This window comes from Enoplosus armatus, chromosome 16 (assembly GCF_043641665.1).
Source record: "Enoplosus armatus isolate fEnoArm2 chromosome 16, fEnoArm2.hap1, whole genome shotgun sequence".
NCBI lineage: Eukaryota > Metazoa > Chordata > Actinopteri > Centrarchiformes > Enoplosidae > Enoplosus > Enoplosus armatus.
In genome coordinates, this window is record NC_092195.1 from 10,713,475 (window position 1) to 10,729,864 (window position 16,390).

At 41.8% G+C, this 16,390-nt stretch overlaps 2 protein-coding genes across 3 annotated transcripts; one reads left to right on the top strand and one right to left on the bottom strand.

Moving 5' to 3' along the window:
• The first annotated feature begins 991 nt into the window (after positions 1-991).
• sgo1 (shugoshin 1) lies at positions 992-4,872 on the top strand. Its single transcript, XM_070922260.1, has 10 exons — positions 992-1,029; positions 1,217-1,371; positions 1,518-1,726; positions 1,855-1,907; positions 2,006-2,070; positions 2,307-3,167; positions 3,307-3,438; positions 3,978-4,145; positions 4,400-4,589; positions 4,685-4,872. The coding sequence occupies exons 2-10, from the start codon at positions 1,227-1,229 to the stop codon at positions 4,842-4,844; spliced, it is 1,983 nt and encodes a 660-aa protein (XP_070778361.1). The 5' UTR covers positions 992-1,029; positions 1,217-1,226; the 3' UTR covers positions 4,845-4,872.
• A 707-nt stretch (positions 4,873-5,579) lies between these two features.
• kat2b (K(lysine) acetyltransferase 2B) lies at positions 5,580-13,759 on the bottom strand. 2 transcript variants are annotated; one of them, XM_070921556.1, is made up of 18 exons: positions 13,559-13,759; positions 12,025-12,151; positions 11,775-11,920; positions 11,590-11,676; positions 11,286-11,467; positions 11,008-11,199; positions 10,715-10,818; positions 10,458-10,583; positions 9,836-9,969; positions 9,252-9,460; positions 9,042-9,168; positions 8,834-8,944; positions 8,275-8,418; positions 8,056-8,170; positions 7,921-7,951; positions 7,737-7,800; positions 7,559-7,643; positions 5,580-7,086 (listed from the first exon to the last, which is right to left on the bottom strand). In XM_070921556.1, exons 1-18 carry the CDS (start codon positions 13,757-13,759, stop codon positions 6,893-6,895), a joined length of 2,379 nt encoding a protein of 792 aa, XP_070777657.1. In that variant the 3' UTR covers positions 5,580-6,892. The 2 variants fall into 2 exon arrangements, with proteins under 2 accessions (XP_070777657.1, XP_070777656.1); XM_070921555.1 differs by having other exon boundaries at positions 9,836-9,997; positions 10,450-10,583.
• Positions 13,760-16,390: the final 2,631 nt, after the last annotated feature.

The window sequence follows — 16,390 nt, forward strand, 5'->3', positions numbered from 1 at the left end:
AGACATGCCTGTTTGACTTTGAGTTGGGAAAGTAAATGAGATCATGACTAGGTATTCAGTGTAATCCAATATTTACAGAACATTTATTGAGCAAACCCTGAGAAGGGTTGGAATGGGTACTTGGAAGCAGTGTGGCTTTAAGAAAGTTGTGTATATGCATGAAGCCATATGTGTGTATGTAGGCCCAATGTAAAAAACAAAACAAAAAAAAGATTAGAGTCTGGACACTGGAGCATAGTGTCATGAGACTTACTAGCCCAAATTAATATTTGCATTCATCTAATAATTTACTTGCTTTCTGAGCTACTGCGTAATCTAATTTTTGAAAGAGCCACAAGAGAGTTTCAGAAAAACCTCAAGGAATATAACTCAAACGTTGCCTGTCAGTGGGCTTTTAGATTAACACAATTATCAGCTCTTTCCACATGCAGCAGAGCACTTCACAGAGCACAGCTCAAGCTCTTATCGTCAGCAGTCAATTATAAATACTCAATTAGTCATTTTGGAGGGGCTGAATGAGCCTGACCCTTGATGAGTATTAATCTAATTTCCACTTTTGAAGACATGTACTATAGCTCCATTTCCCAGCGGTGCATGTTCTCCACTTTGTTTGTCCCCTGCAGACAAACAGACAGGCAGACAGGAAAAAGGTGAAAAGAGGCTGATTGAAACGCCAAGAATTATAATTAGATATTTGGTGTGCTGTGTGGTAGTTTAGTCTCCAAGGACCAGAATATGCAGACGAGTGATGAATACCAAATCAGTTACATCTCCTCTGCAAGGAAATACACTTTATTTTATGCTATGCATTAGCGCCATCTAGCGACCGGTCATTTCATTTGAAGGAAGTGACGTTGCTTCAAATTCCAACCAATCAGCAGTTGCGGCTCAAAATTCGAACGTCAACTCGCGGAGAGAGAGTCGGATAAACTGTGATAAAATGGATTGTTTTGCTGGCTAACATTACTTGCCGACGCAATTTGTTGAAGCGATTTACATACCAAACAGCTTGGCGATATACACATGCTGGTGAGTTTAATTTTACGTTGTTTCCAAATATGACGCTAGGCTGCAGCTACTGAAGATAGCTTGTAGGATTGACGGACGTTAAAGAGCGTGCTAACCTAGCTAGAGCGTTAGCTTAGTGATTTGTTTTGCTGAGGTTTATCACTATGCTACGCTGTTAATAAGTTGGATAACTTTGAACTGATCAAAGATCCTGAGCCATGGTGAGAGAACGGGCCCAGAAGAAGTCCTTCCAGCAGAGCCTGGAGGACATCAAGGAGAAGATGAAGGAGAAGAGGAACAAACGGCTGGCCAGTGCCTCAGCTCCCAGCAGAGGACGGTCCAGGATGATAAACAAAAGCAGTGGTAAGGAAATGAGAGCTCATCTTGCACGGCAACAATAATCAAACTATGTTGATAGTGTAGACTACTATAAGGATGCACTTGTAATTGCCAAACCATGGCATGGACAGATTCAGAAGTAAATAACATCCCAACCATTTTTCTCCTAGGGACTAACTCCACCCACACCATCCTGAAGGGTGTCCAGGTGAACAACAAGGCGCTGGCTGTAGGTCTGCAAGCTGAAAAGGAAAAAGTGAGGCAGGCCAACGCAGTGATCCTGCAGCTGAAAAGGGAGCAACAGGCTCTGTTCCTTCACCTGCTTCTGCTCAAGAGGAAGCTCAAAGAGCAGGAAGCTCTGGCAGTGAGTGCTGCACAGGTACACCCAGGAAACCTGTGGTCCGTCGTTGGTTGTTGCTTAACTAATCCTGGCTAACATGTAAATGATTTTGAAGTACTGTGTGCCATTGTAAAGGAAACATATTTCATTTCTTTGTTGATTTTTAGTCTAAACCTCCAAACATCCACGTTGAACCCCAACACCATGAGGATTTGGCAAGGTAACTTTTTAGAATTAAAAATTAATCACATAAAATTTGTATGACATCCTGTCTCCTGTGTTTACGACTACCAGGATGTATTACCTCTCAATTTACAGGAGAAAGCAGACCAGCAAGAACTTTGATGAGGCCTTGATGGGCAAAGCCTCACCAATTTGTGCAGGTACACACACACACACACACACACACACACACACACACACTCTTTCGGGTCAATATTATGGATAAGCCATAATTGTTAACTTACTGTCAGCTGAGTATTTTTGCACCATTTTGTTGATTTTAAATTTGTTATTCAGCTCAACTAGTTGACTAATCTCACTGTACACTGATAAACTGTTGTATCATAAAAACTAAACTGTTGTAATTACAATGCTGTTTTTGTTCTTTTCTTCATAGACCCTCAGACCTCTGAAAAGAATGCACAATCTGAATGTGACAAGCTGGTTACCTTGCCATCTACAGTGGGTGTGAGGCGTCGCCTGGCAGATAGAAGAAGCAGGAGGAGGTCTGAGCGTGTGCGAGAAAAGAGGTCATTGAGTGGGGGGGACCCCATCGCAGGTGCTTTAATAGCAAGTCCTATTCACAGTGAAGATAGAAATCTGAATCAGCCACAGCAAAGAGCAGAACCGGATTTAGCAGACCCGGTTGACACTGAGGAGTTTCAGCATTCTACACCTGAACCTGTCCAACCCCAAAAAAACAACCAGCCGCGGCCCAGCAGGAAGCAAGCCCAGCATCAGCAGCCCCGCACCAAACCAGAACCGACTGCACGGAAACAAGAGAGAGGCCGCAAACCAGAGCGTGCCCCATTAAAGAAACCTTGGGAGAACCCCAAACCCAGAGCCCGCTCCAAGAGTCGGGACCGGTCAGCGACACGGGCCAAAACAGCGCCTCCATCACAGGGGAACAAACTCAACACCTCACTGGGATTTAATGACACGTTCGACTTTGACTGTGAAGAGACGGTCCACGTCGCACCATTCAGGGCCAAGACAGAAGACAATCAGCCGGCCGCGCCCATCAGCGAAGAGACTCAACAAAGAGGACAAGCCCAAACTGATGCTGTGGTTTCCAAACACAATGAGTCCAGTTCATCATCACCATCTTCTGAATCAGAGGACAGCCTTTATATCCCTCAGAGGACCAAGCGGAGACAGACTCCCCCAGACAAGACCAAAGTGATCACCACTCGCAGAGGCCGGCTCTCTAAAGTTGTCAGATGGAACAAAAACATCGCTCCAAAACAGGAGATCTCTGGTGAGCTTTTAAGTTTTTTTGTTCTTGACTTCAACTTCATGTTTCATTTGTGGTTATTTTCTTTTTTGTTAGAATTGTTACAGTGAAACAATAATATATAATGAAATATTTAAAACTGTCATTGTTTTGTGTTTTGTAGTCTTTAGAGATGAGGAGTCAAGTCCTGAGGCTGTAGAGCCTGAAAAGGAAGAAGCTCATCTCCATGACTCCCCTGACTCTAGCTTTTCAAACAGCCCTGACCCAGCGAGGTCGGGACAGGAAAATCACCAAGGTGAGAAAACGTTCAAGAACATGTCGACTTTGTGTCCAGTGTTATTTATAGTGCTCAGGTTGTAATGCCACAGAGGAAAACATGGCGGGGATATTCATTCATAGTATATCTGCATCATGTCTGAGGATTTAGGCAGTAGTAATAAGCAGGCAACACATTTCCCTTTCATTCACAACATAGTCTGAATTGCTGAATTTCAAAGCTCATCATGAAAATATGAATTACCATTATTCTAAAAATGATATGATATAAAAGAGGTGATAAGTAGTGCTTTCCTTCAGGCCTTTGCACTGTGATGTCAACAGATGCTTTATGGCCGGGTTTTAGTCTGTCTGTCACGTTCCTGTTGAATGAATGAATTTTGCATCAACTAATTGCATCTTATGAAATTAACAAAATGTATGGCACGTCATTTAAAAAAACTCAACTTCTCTGAATGTGCTTCCTGATGACCTCACTATGTGATATTCTGTGACATGTAACAGAGTAATTTGTGAATTAAATGTGGTTATGTGTGTTTGTTTGTCCTGGTTTTTCAGAGCCTCACAGAGGGGTCATTGAGAAGGATTGTTTGCTGCCTGTCAGCCCTCTGATTGAAGCTGAGATGATGAGAATAGACAACGTCCTGTCCAATTTCGGAGATTCCTCCTGTGAAGCTCCCCCTCTGTTACCCCACCACACACCAACCATCAGGACATGCAAAAAACGTATGTTTATTTGTCACCTCCCAAACTGCTTGTCGAAATAAAATCTCAGTTTGAAAAGACTAAAGCTTTGTCACACCACCAGTGAGCACTTGGGAGGCATTTCCAGATCACATTTCCATATATTCCGTATATTCACTCTATGCTTGGCTTCATTGCACTCTGTGTTTTGGCTGCTCACTGGTGTATGCACATCCATACACACAACTCCTGTTTTCTTTTGCTTTTGGATCACGTCTTCCTTCACGTTTCTACAGGTGGGCTTGGTGTAAGGACAGCGGGGCGGGGCTTGAGTCTGTGTGATGTGACCAATCTGTCCCCTGCAGCCCATCGCAAGTTCTCCTGTGGTGGCTCACGCCCCTCTGATGCCCGATGCTCCACCCCCGTTCCTGCTCGCAAGCGGCGCTGTACCATGGTGGTGGACTACAAGGAACCCACGCTAAATGCGTAAGTTCACAAATTGATAACTGTAGTGATTTAACACATGTTCACAGTTTTCTTTACTGTATGAATGCTCAACAATTAGATTCTCATCTTAACAGGAAACTTCGTCGCGGAGACAAGTTCACAGACTTGCAGTTCCTCCGCTCTCCTATTTTCAAGCAGAAGTCTGGCAGGAAGTCTGTGCAGAAGTCAAGGAACTCCATGAGCAGCCAGCAGCCATTTGAAAAATACAATGAGTCATTTGTTGGATGTCTCTGAAGGCAGCTACCTTGTTTGTCTCTCTGAACTCTGAGTGTTTGCTGGCATTGTCAGTTTTAATGTGATTTCTTATTTTTGACAAGTGACAATTGTTGTTTTTCACTTTCAAGGTTGTATTTCTTTATCTGATGAAGAACAGCTGTGATATTTTTGTGACTTTGTTTGCTTATTTTGCAAAGCTTTAGTCTTTCTTCTCTCCTCCATTTCTCTTCATTATCTTTAGGTACATGAAGTAATGGCTATTTTCTGAAGATGGCCAGATCTTCACCACCTTACTTAAATTCTGTATGTTTTTATTATGAGATCCTGAATAGGAGAACATATTATTGTCATCTAATAAATTCCAATTTGTATCTACTGTAGTACTGTGTGATGTGACAATGACAATTGATTAATATTAATGCCACAGGCATAGAATGACAGTGAGGGGCGTTTGTTTATCTGAACATCTGGACACACAAGTTTAGATGGAGCTCTGTGTCGGGGTGTTCATGTCAGTCTTGAATAGTTAATTAAATGTATTTTAAAAATGAAGCTTGGCCAATACAAATAAAAAAACGTGTGAGTAATGTACCATTATAATAATTGTAGTGGTAAAACGGGCTCCTTCAAAAGGCAGATAAAAGGCTGCATCCTGTCATGTTTGCAACTGAAAACAATGTTTTAGGTAAAGGCTAGAAAAGTCTTTCATGTTCTTGAGTTGGGAAAAACTACAGACACTAAATTAGCCTCACTTCTGTTTTATTCAGTCTATAAAATAGGCTAATACTATGTCATTAAAACCAATTGTACAAAGAGCATGAAATAAATTTTCCAGACATATTACAAAATGTATTTTTTTCCCTAAAGTTTGAAAAGTACAAACACCTTTTTACAAAACAGCAAAACTACATAGTATTGCACAATCTTTTCATTTATCTCCAAAGTATAAAGTTATCAATCTCCATCTGCAGGACAAAAATAAGAAAGAATAAATTAAGACCTTGTCTTTAGCATAATTCTTTTAAATTACAGCACATAAATAAGAATAAACTCTAGATAATTGAATTAGTCCTTAGTCAACAGCGGTAATTTATATGGAAAACAAAAGAAGAACTTATTTATGTTAACTAATACTTGGAAAAATAAAAGTGCATTTCGATAGTCAAACAGCCCTATGCGGCTTATTGGGAAAAAAGATTATTTTTTTAGTTCTGAAACAGAAAATATATGTTATATACACATTTAAAATATACAGTGGGTATAAGTGCTTTAAAATAATTCGAATCTGTACAAATTTAAAGTGTGTATTCCTCTTTTGGCAGGATGAACTCATCACAGACAAACTTTGACCTCATTAACGCCGCGCACGCTCGCTGGAACAGAGTTAGACAGAAAAACCTGAACTCTCAGTCACACGTTTCTCACAGGTAACACTCATGTTCTGACTCATGACAACTCTACCTGAGTCAACTAAGAGGATGAGGCAGACACTCAAAAAGGCGAGGGATGAAAGGATGAAAAGAAAGGAGAGATGAGATAACATGAGAGACAAAGTAAGGTGTATGGTGAATCTCCAGTCAGCTGTTATTCTGTGTTGCCTCTCAACGCCTAACACCAAAATAAGAGCGGAAGCTTTCTGCCCTGTTTAATATGTATTACTGTGACACCTTCCACTGTCCTGTTTTTCCATGGGACTCTGGGATACGTGATGAAATATGGAGACACAAAGCTTCTTTTGCGTAATGTCAGCAACAGTCTCGCAGGCCTTCAACAAGGCCTTCCCTTGTGGCCTAACTTTCAGTGTAAATATCAATCTAAGCTACTGATTCAGGATCTGGGCCGACATGCATCAAACATTAAAAGAGCGCTGATCTGAGACCCGTTCGCACCTTTTACATTAAGATAATTGTTTCTGAAACCTTACTGCTCCAGAATCAGTAGTCCAATCTTATCGTCTCCATGCATACAGCTGTCTTTTGCATTACCCTTTACCTAAGCCATTTATAGTCTGAGGACTGTCTCATCCTTCGTTAAGGTGAAGAGAATCTCCTTCTTCATCCTCTCATCTACTTCTCGATGAGGCCCGCTTCTTTGATCTTGGTATAGAAGAATTTCTCCAGTAAGTTGGCACACTTGTAGTACTCGCTCTCCGGAGGGTTGTATTCACGACAGTTGGTGAAGATGCGCTGCATGTCAGCCATGAACAACTTGCGCGTCGTGTAGTACCTGCTCTTCAGACGCTCGCTCATTGTCTTAAGATCTGTGAGGAGAAAGTGAAAGTGAATTCTATCATTTATACTGCTTCTGAACATTTGACTGATACGCTGTCAAAGGCCACATTTCATTCTTAATTCGATACCACTTGGAGAGCAATTATGAATGAAAACTAGTGGAATGTGCCAAATGTACTATAACTGCTAAATCTAAAAATTCAGAATGCAAGTGCAAACAATCTTTGAATGGACTGAAGGATTTGGAGCATGGCACACCCATACTGTAGAGAGGATTGGCGCTTCCTCTTATGGAGATCGTCTTTCAGAAGGCACAGCCTCAATCCCATCTGACAGCATGCGTCTGCCATGACGTGTCCTTGAACCTCATCTGCAGTGTCTTACTCCTCACTTCCTCACTCATTATTGTAAACAATCAGGTCTGCTTATTGGAAAGTGTGTTCCACTTTCAATCCTCTGCTGCCTTGTCAGATAACTGTGAGCTGTATACTGAATACATACCCATGGGGAAGCGAATGACTTGGTAGTACCCAGGTGCCTCTGTTTTCTTCACTGGCTCCATGAAGGGCCAGGCGTTCTGGTGACTCTAAGACATAAAGACCAGTCCGGTAAGAATAAAGTGTGTGTATGTGTAGCAGGTACTCTGCATGTACAGTGTATGTGTGTGTCTGTCCCTTACTTTCACATGTTGGAGGATGGTCTTCAGAGTGCTGTACAGTTGATCTGGGTCCTTCAGTTCCTTCCTAAAGTACAAGGAACAGAAAACAAAACCTCAATTTTGTGATGTAGACAGTGATGACAGTGGGTGTGATAAACAAATGTATTACTGTTAAAATGATCTCGTACAGTAGAGTCACTCTTACCCTTTGCCCACAGGCTTCCAACCAGTTTCACCTGTTGGTATGAAGAAAGTAATCTCATATATCTTACTAAAGACATCCATAAATGTTAAATATAAGAATGCATACTGTAAAGGCAATAGTCAATAAGTAACATACGTATGCCAGGAATGCTCTCAATGGGAATCTGCCGAACCCCTTCCTTAAAACAGGAAAGCCCTGGATAGACTTTTCGGATCTGAGCCTGCTTCCTCTCTATCAGCTTCTTGATGATCTGAGACCAATGAGAAAGGATTAAAGGATAGTGAGCGCAGGGACGAAAGCATAAAAGGAAGCATCTAAACGTTAAATATTTGATTTGAATGCAAAAACACAAACCTCCTTCTGCTTCTTGATAATAACAGAAAACTCTGTGTAGGGAATGCTGGGGTTGAGCTCACAGCCCATGAGTGTGGCTCCCTCGTAGTCCTTGATGTAGCCCACATATTTGGCCTTGGGAACCTTGATGTCCTTTGAGAAACCCTGAGAGGGAGGAGATGTCTGTTTTCTTGCAGCTGTATATACAGGGCCATGCAACCACTACAAACACCAGCCCACTTAAAAAACACACCCATCTCATTTTTTAAAAATTTGTTTTCATTATTAAACTTTCAAGACCACGTAAAAATGAAATGTAAAATTAAGTAAAAAGACCAGTACAAATGTAGTAATTCTAAGTAAGTTCAATACAATTCTTAAAACAAGTTGATTTACACACACATTTCACAACAAGTGAAATTATCTTTTGTCCACTTGTTCCATTAAAGTTCTTTTGTTCTTGCAGGTCATGTAAAGGTTTCTATGTAAACACGGTGACGAGGTTCAGGAGAGAAGAAAGGATATTGCATCATAATGTTACAACCACGTACCATGCACTTTAATGGACATAAAACGTTACCTGTTTCTTGAAATAGCCGATGGCGTATTCATCAGCATAAGTGAGGAAGTTGAGGATCTCATGCTTTATGTGATATTCCTTCAGGTGGTTCATTAAATGGGTCCCATAACCCTACAACCACACATCCAAAAAAAATGTCAAAACGGACCCATCAGGTAGCATGAAGTCCACATCAAGCTGAGAAACAGAGAAAAAGAAGTGCTCTCACCTTGACCTGTTCGTTGGAGGTGACAGCACAAAAGACGATCTCTGTAAAACCCTGCGACGGAAACATCCGAAAGCAGATCCCTCCAATCACACGGCCATCTTTGATCAGTGACAGCGTCTTGTGCTTCCTGCCAAAATAAAAAGAGGCAAACTGTAGTCAGAATGCACCTCCACTACATCTCTGAACGGTGGTAAATTAGGTTACACTCACGGATCAAAGACCAGCCGTGTGATGTACTCCTTGGGCATGCGGGGCAGCTGGTGAGAGAACACGTTCTGGAGGCCGACGAGCCACATCAAGATCCTCTTGTTGGGCTTCTGGTTTAGGGAGTTACCGATGACGTGGAATTCAATCACCCCCCTGCGCTCCTCTAGACGGGCAGCTTCATCGCGTGCAGAGTGAGCTGACAGGAGGCTGGTCTGCACAGGAAGGAAGGTATAAAATAATGATGATCATCTTTGTTCCTACCATCACGGTCCCTATCAGAAAAAAGATATTCAAATGTGGTCTAATATATACAGTATATATTTTCTTCCTTTTATTTATCATATTTCTTGCCAAATGAGGATTATTTTCTCAAAAAACTTTTGCTGACTTTTACAAACATACTTTGGGCATACAAAGTATTTATTTAATAGCAGTACTGTGTTATGCCAATTTTTAAGCTAAAAATCTGGTTTGATGTCCATAAATATAATTTCTATTTCTGTACCCGCCTCTAACTGTAAGTCAGTGAGACAAAGCTTGTTATTTCTACTGTCTACCTTTCCGTATGTACAGTTATTTCACTTCACCTCTGGAATGGCGGCGGGGTCGGTGATGGTTGCCATGACTTCATTGATGAGATCCATGGGGATGTCGCCCACCACCCTGGGTCTCTTGTTTTCCTCATGGGGCAGAGGCTCCGAGGTTTTACGCTTTTCTCCAACTATGATGCACGGACACAGAGGAAGGTACTCATCCTCATTACATGTCTCTTTGAGCAGTTACTCAGCATTTAAGGTCAGCTTACTATGGGTTCATCTCTAGTTGTTGCTTATGCATGATGGCAAAACTGGCTTACTTTCAGTATGTCAGTTCTGAGGTATATTTCACTTCTGTTTCTTGGTACAGCATTAAGGCCAAAATTCAAATAAGTATTTGAGGAAATGGGTTAGTTGCGCTTTTTGGACGTTCCATTTCAAAACAAGATTTCTTTGAGGCTTTGGATAGACTTAATGTAGTCAGATGGAGAAGACAAAATCTTTGTTAGCTACTGAAGGTCAGGTGCAACAGCCACAATGACACATAATCATGGTTTAAATGTAAAACACAAGGCTCACTGCTTTCTGTCTGATGTGAGATGTTGTGTAATAATCATTCTATTCTAAGGAATGATTGTAACCTTATGAGTAATTACAGGTTTGACTGTAATACCTGGGTTTGGCTCCAGTACAGAAGCTGTTTTCCTGGCAGGACTCACGCTGCCACAGGTGGATGGATCAACCGACACAGGACTGGTGCTGTAGTACAGTGGCCTGGCCACAGGGGGCGCACTGATAACTATAGAGCAAGAGAGAGGACATTAATACTGTGAGAACATGTTGTTATTCTAACATATTCTTAAGTGACATTTCTCACATTGAAAAATCAGGAGTCAGCCTGAAGGGTGTGTCTGTAAGGGTGTGTGTTACCTGTGTGGATAGGAATCTGCCCTCCCGTCGCTCCTGCCAAGAAGTCTTGGCTCCAGATTGGAGAGCTGTGGCTGTACACCTCCTCCTCCAGCATAGACAAGAACCTGAGCCAAAGAAAACAAAACAACCACAACTTTACTGTATCAAAAAAAGCTTGTCAAGCATGCACATGTACATACTGTGGGGTTTGACTCTGAGAATGTGCATGCATGTTGAACTGTATGAGCGAGTGTCTCTGCTGTGAGGCTAATTATATGATATACTTAAGTTTGTGGCATATTTGTTTCTCTCACTTGGGAAAGTGTGTGAGAATGAGTGTGCGTTTCTCAGGTGGCAGCTTGTCCTTTTCCTGTCTGGCCTGCTCCAGCAGCTGTTTCCTCATCACAGTGAACACCGAACGCAACAGTGTCCGGCCGAAGATCTGAGTGGTCTCGTACCGGGGTAGACTGTCACAGAACTGAGGCACGTTGCAGTAGCACAGCCATCTATCGCACAGAAATAACTCAGATTAAACACTATGACTGTAAACAGGTGTGAGGCATGTCAACAGGACATCTGGCAGTGCTGCTACCTTGTGTAGTTGGCTTTGTATCCGGCTGCATCATCATTGGGAACCCTCTGGCGTCTCTGGGAGGGCGTCTCCAGCTGCCAGTAGTTGATCTGGTTGAGAAACATCTTGGCCAGCTCCATAATAGTTTGACGTTCCTTAGACGGCAGGTGGCTGAATTTGTACTGGACAAAATTGTTCACCCCCTATTTGGGAAAGAGAAAATAAATAAATGGGCATGTGGACACGCTAAAACACTCATTTGTGTTTAACAGTGTTGCGTGTTGCTCTTGTATTGTAGTTGATACACATGTAGACATGTGATTACCTGCTCGATGCTGGGTTTTTCAAATGGAGGGCTCTCCTGTGCTTCTAACATCGGTTTCCCCATCTGTAGGATGGATTTCCTCAACAGCTGAAAAATAAGCAGAAAAGGGGATATGTTCACTTGCACACAACGCAGGTTGTAATATCCTGTGTTTGTGTGTTTTGATTGTAAAAGCAGAGGCTTACTTTGAAGAGGGAAAAGTAGACCTGTTTGGTGTCAGCATCCTCCTCTTTATGAACGCATGTGTAGAGATACTCCACATCCAATACAATTCCTAGAAGTCTGTTCATTTCCTCCTCGGAAACATTTTCAAGATGGGTCACATGATCACCTAGGAAGAAGAGAATAATCCTTAAAATGGTTGTAACACAGGAGGTAAATCTCCTGTTGTTATTATAAAAGTAAAAGTTCTTCATTCATCACTTGCTGACATACCCAAGGTGTGAGAGCAGCTCCGGCAGGGCTCCTGCAGGTTGACTGTGCTGGACTGCTGGTCAGTTCGTGGGGGTGTAGGTGGGGGGTTCTGGCTTTTCCAGCCATTACACTTACAGGCTCCCTCGGCCTGAAGAAAAACACAGTTTAAATGAGTACAAGCAGGAATAAAGATGAGGGTATATCCACGTTATATCAAATGAACCACCTTTTTAACTCTGTGCAACGTGTTATTATTGGTTAATCTAGCCAGCCGTATATAAAGTAATTAAAATTAGCCCACCTTTACCGGCTGCAACATGTATGTAATGTACATATTAATGCATCAATAATTAGAATCCAGAAATATAATTTATATAATTCCAGTATGGATCGTTCTGCATAATGAGTACTTTCACTTTGGTACTTTAAGTATATTTTAATGCTAAAACTTAGTATACTAGTACTTTTATTTAAGTAAGTAAGTAAGTAAGTTTGAATACAGGACTTTCACTTGTAGCAGAGTATTTCTACACTGTAGTACTGCTACCTTTACTTAAGTAAAATATCTGAGTACTTCTTCCACCAGTGTACTCAATTGCCACAGTAAGAAGCGATAAACTGATGCAGGTTTTATTGATTTCCTGAGGAAAAGCAATCATAGATAGATCGTTTTCTGAAAACCAAATAATTAGTTGTTTGTTAAGTTGATTATGATGCCTCATGACTGACAGATGGAGCTACTGTTATCAGTCACTTGCAGAGTGGTCTGGTTTTTGATCCATCACATCAGTGCCTAACATGTAAACAGTATATACAGGCACTAAACATTTTACTAGAGATGTATTACATCACGATACAGTAAATGGGCCATAGCAGCATACATACACTTTAAAACTTGAGATTTATTATGACTGTATCAGGAGTTAGTGTGAGGAGGCCTGTCACCGTCAGCTGGACCTGCCGCACTGAGCATGCGCCTTAAACAACAACAAACTCCGCCCCCCCAGCAGCTGTCACCCTGTCAAAACAAAGACCCAGTCCCTCTCTGCGGATGATACACTGCATAAACCCAATAAAATCCTCTCCATGTAACACCGTGCGTTGACAGACGGAGCGGGGACACCCTGTAACATTTCCCGTGGAAAGCGTCAGACCGCGCACACACACACACACACACACACACTGGGATGCAGCCCTTGTGCACACAGTCAGCTACTCCCAATCCTCAGCGCCAAGCCAATGTTTACGTTCACCAACCCCCCACCTAGACAGATAGTAACATTGTACAAACAGCGGACAGCTTGCAGCTGGAAGGCCTCTGCTAAAGGGTCCTGCAGTAATAATAACGCTTGAATTAACTCGATTATTCATATCGCTTTTTCAGTAATTGCTTCGTGCATGCAACATGAAAAAAATGAAGTGCGGCAATGGCTTCCTTTGCTGCGCTTGCATTTTGTAAACTATTGCAACCAAGCCCAGGAAACACCATTTATAGAAGAATAAGCCATCAGAACCGCTGTGTTTGAAAAGTCGCCTATCTGCAAATGTAGCATACTTTGCAGGATGAATACACTCCGAGTTTTTCCAGTTTCTTTGGCCGAGGTGAGGAGCGGAGTTGCGCCTTCTTCACGGCGATACGTGCGGATCCTCCAGCGGCGCCGGAGCCCTCCGTCCCCCCGGCTCCAGGAGCGGCCGGAACCAAGCCCGCAGCCCCGATGGCCGGCGAACCTTGCTGAATCCCAGCGCTGTCGGCCATGATTCACACCGAACCCCCGACGGGACTCCCGGCCCGGGAAATATTTGCTCTGCCGTCCGCTCTACTCCACCAGCGGAGGATCAGACATGGCGCTCATCCTTATTTTCAATTTCTCACTGTAGGCCCATTTTCCTCCGCTAGGGGACTCAAATGGGATAGGCCAATTCCACTCCAATTCAGAGAGGAGAGGTCACAAAATGCAACCATTTGAAGCAAATTTTCAAGGTCAAATGTAATAGAAAAAATGTGGCTTCCTGTGCGGAGCCATGTCTGAGCACACAGTGGCTGGTGAATGCAACATAAAGGCATGTTTAGTGGAATTAATACCAATAATCGATATTGTAGTATATTAAAATGAATGTCACAGTATAACATTAGAAATATAGAAATACATCTTTTTTTTGTTCATAGAAGGACAATTTGCTAAAACATAGCCAGAAAACATGGCATCCAATCAAATTTAGACATTACAAAAACAATCCTTAAGGTTAAAGGTCAGAGATGAAAAAAAGAAAAAACAGCTTCTATCAATTCAATGTCAAGTTGAGAGGTCGAGGTGAAGGAGAGTAAAACTGTAATAACCTATAATAACCAAAACTGTTGAGATGAAAAACATTCACATATCTGTGGGGAAGTCCACGCGGACACACACACACACACACACACATACACACAGCCTGATTACAATAATAAATGATCAAATTTATTTCAGTATTTATTTGGTCATTACATAACAGTACTGTAAAATGCTTGCATTTAAATGTTTTCGGCTGCAATTAAGTGTTCACGGCAAAAAAAACATACAATTTTACATCCTTAAGTGTTAATTCATTTATTCATGAATCACCATCGTGCCAGCTGATAATTGTTACACTGTTCCTACAATATCTTCACAAGGTTACTGAGATGTTATGGAGGGGCAGACTGTTGGTTAATCAAACTGTTTTGTATTGCGTCTGACTCCTCTGGAGCTTTTACAACCAGTGTCTCTGGAAGTTCAGGTCTACTTACAGGGAGGACTGGACAAGGCCTCGTAGCCCGATACCACTACAAAAAGAATTAGTGAAATGCAAGAAAGACATAAATGTTAAAAAATAGAAACCAAAATGTTTGGATATTATTTTTTTTCTTTTGAGAAAAAAAGGTATAAGACAGACGACTAAATAAATGCATTTTCATTTTTTCTGTTAATAACACTACATACATTTATAAAGACCACCACTGATTATAATTTAACCATTTGTGTGAAAAAAGGAACAGCAACAAAACTCAAAACCCAGATTGTAGCTGTTTTTTTCTGCTATCTGTACAGTTCTTATTATGATTATCTAGACAACTCCCTAGCAAGCATTAGTCCTGTCACTGGTAAATCGAAAAAAAGGTAGACTACACTGCAACACCCTATTTACAGTATATTATTTATATATTTATATTTATATATATATATTTATATCACACTGGCTGTAATTATGACAAGATATATTCATGAGCATCATTAGTGCAAGGCATGAGTAAGACAGACCTGTAAAAAGAGTTATTGATCAGATGTACTGTATGTATATGTGTGTGTCACTGTATGTAACAAGTGTGTGATCAACATAGGTGAGGGTGTAACAGTCTGTGTGTGTGTGTGTTCTTATGTACAACAATGTTTAGGTCTGACAAGGTTCAGAAGGAGGAAGTCAATGTAATGTGTGTGTTCGTGTGCAAATGTGTGTTCAAACACACACACATAAATGGGCACATGTGAGTGAGTCTATGGATGAAATCTGTCATCAGCCAGCCATTCCAGGCCCAGTTTGTACACACTGACACACAACTGTGTCTAAAGCACTTCCTAATCAAGAGAAGATGACAAATAATTATGATTCAAAGAGATTATGAAGCAGCCTTGTGTATTGCAACTCCCAACTCACTGCCATCATCTTCGCTTTCTACCAGGTGCAAACCCAGCAGCGGTCCAGCAACGTTAACACAATGGAAAAGGTCATCTGCATAAACTAAATCATTTAAAGACAGAAACCAAGAGACCCAACAAAGGGATGGTCTACACAAGATTTATGAAAGGACACTGCATCAGGAGGTGGAGACACTGATGGGTACTTCAGAGGCCCCTGCGCCTTGTTGTGGAGGAAGCTGGGTGGAACAGGGGTTTTTGCTGTGCTGCATTGGTCCTTGCAGACACTCAAGTCACAGAGTAAATACTGTGAATCATTGCACAATGCCACTAGGGATAGCTAGAAGCAGGCATAGCTCCAGAATGGAGCCTTAGGTTGGTAGAAGAGAATGTATACTAGTGCTACTTTGGGTTTAGTGGGGGAAAGGACACAGATAGCATGGGCAGGCAGAGAGAGAGAGAGAGAGAGAGAGAGAGAGAGAGAGAGAGAGAGAGAGAGAGAGAGAGAGAGAGAGAGAGAGAGAGAGAGAGAGAGAGAGAGAGAGAGAGAGAGAGAGAGAGAGAGAGAGAGAGAGAGAGAATCTAAAAAGGACTACAGTTCATGGATGTTTTTAAAGTCTAAGATAAAAAGGTAGAGGTGTGGAATTTAGGGTTCCTCTCTCTCTGTGTGTCTGTCCCCCTTCCGACTTTTCTCTTTCTCAGATTCACAAGAATACACTGTGCTACTGCAGAAA

Bases quoted from the DNA above. Each gene is read 5' to 3' on its own strand.
- kat2b (XM_070921555.1), bottom strand. From the start codon at position 13,759: ATGGCCGACAGCGCTGGGATTCAGCAAGGTTCGCCGGCCATCGGGGCT. The intron at 10,584-10,714 runs GTAACACACACC...CTTGCTCTATAG, and splicing joins GCAGATTCCTATCCACACAG to TTATCAGTGCGCCCCCTGTG. The intron at 8,419-8,833 runs GTAACGTTTTAT...CCTCCCTCTCAG, and splicing joins TCGGCTATTTCAAGAAACAG to GGTTTCTCAAAGGACATCAA.
- sgo1 (XM_070922260.1), top strand. From the start codon at position 1,227: ATGGTGAGAGAACGGGCCCAGAAGAAGTCCTTCCAGCAGAGCCTGGAG. The intron at 1,372-1,517 runs GTAAGGAAATGA...TTTTTCTCCTAG, and splicing joins GATGATAAACAAAAGCAGTG to GGACTAACTCCACCCACACC. The intron at 1,908-2,005 runs GTAACTTTTTAG...CTCAATTTACAG, and splicing joins CACCATGAGGATTTGGCAAG to GAGAAAGCAGACCAGCAAGA.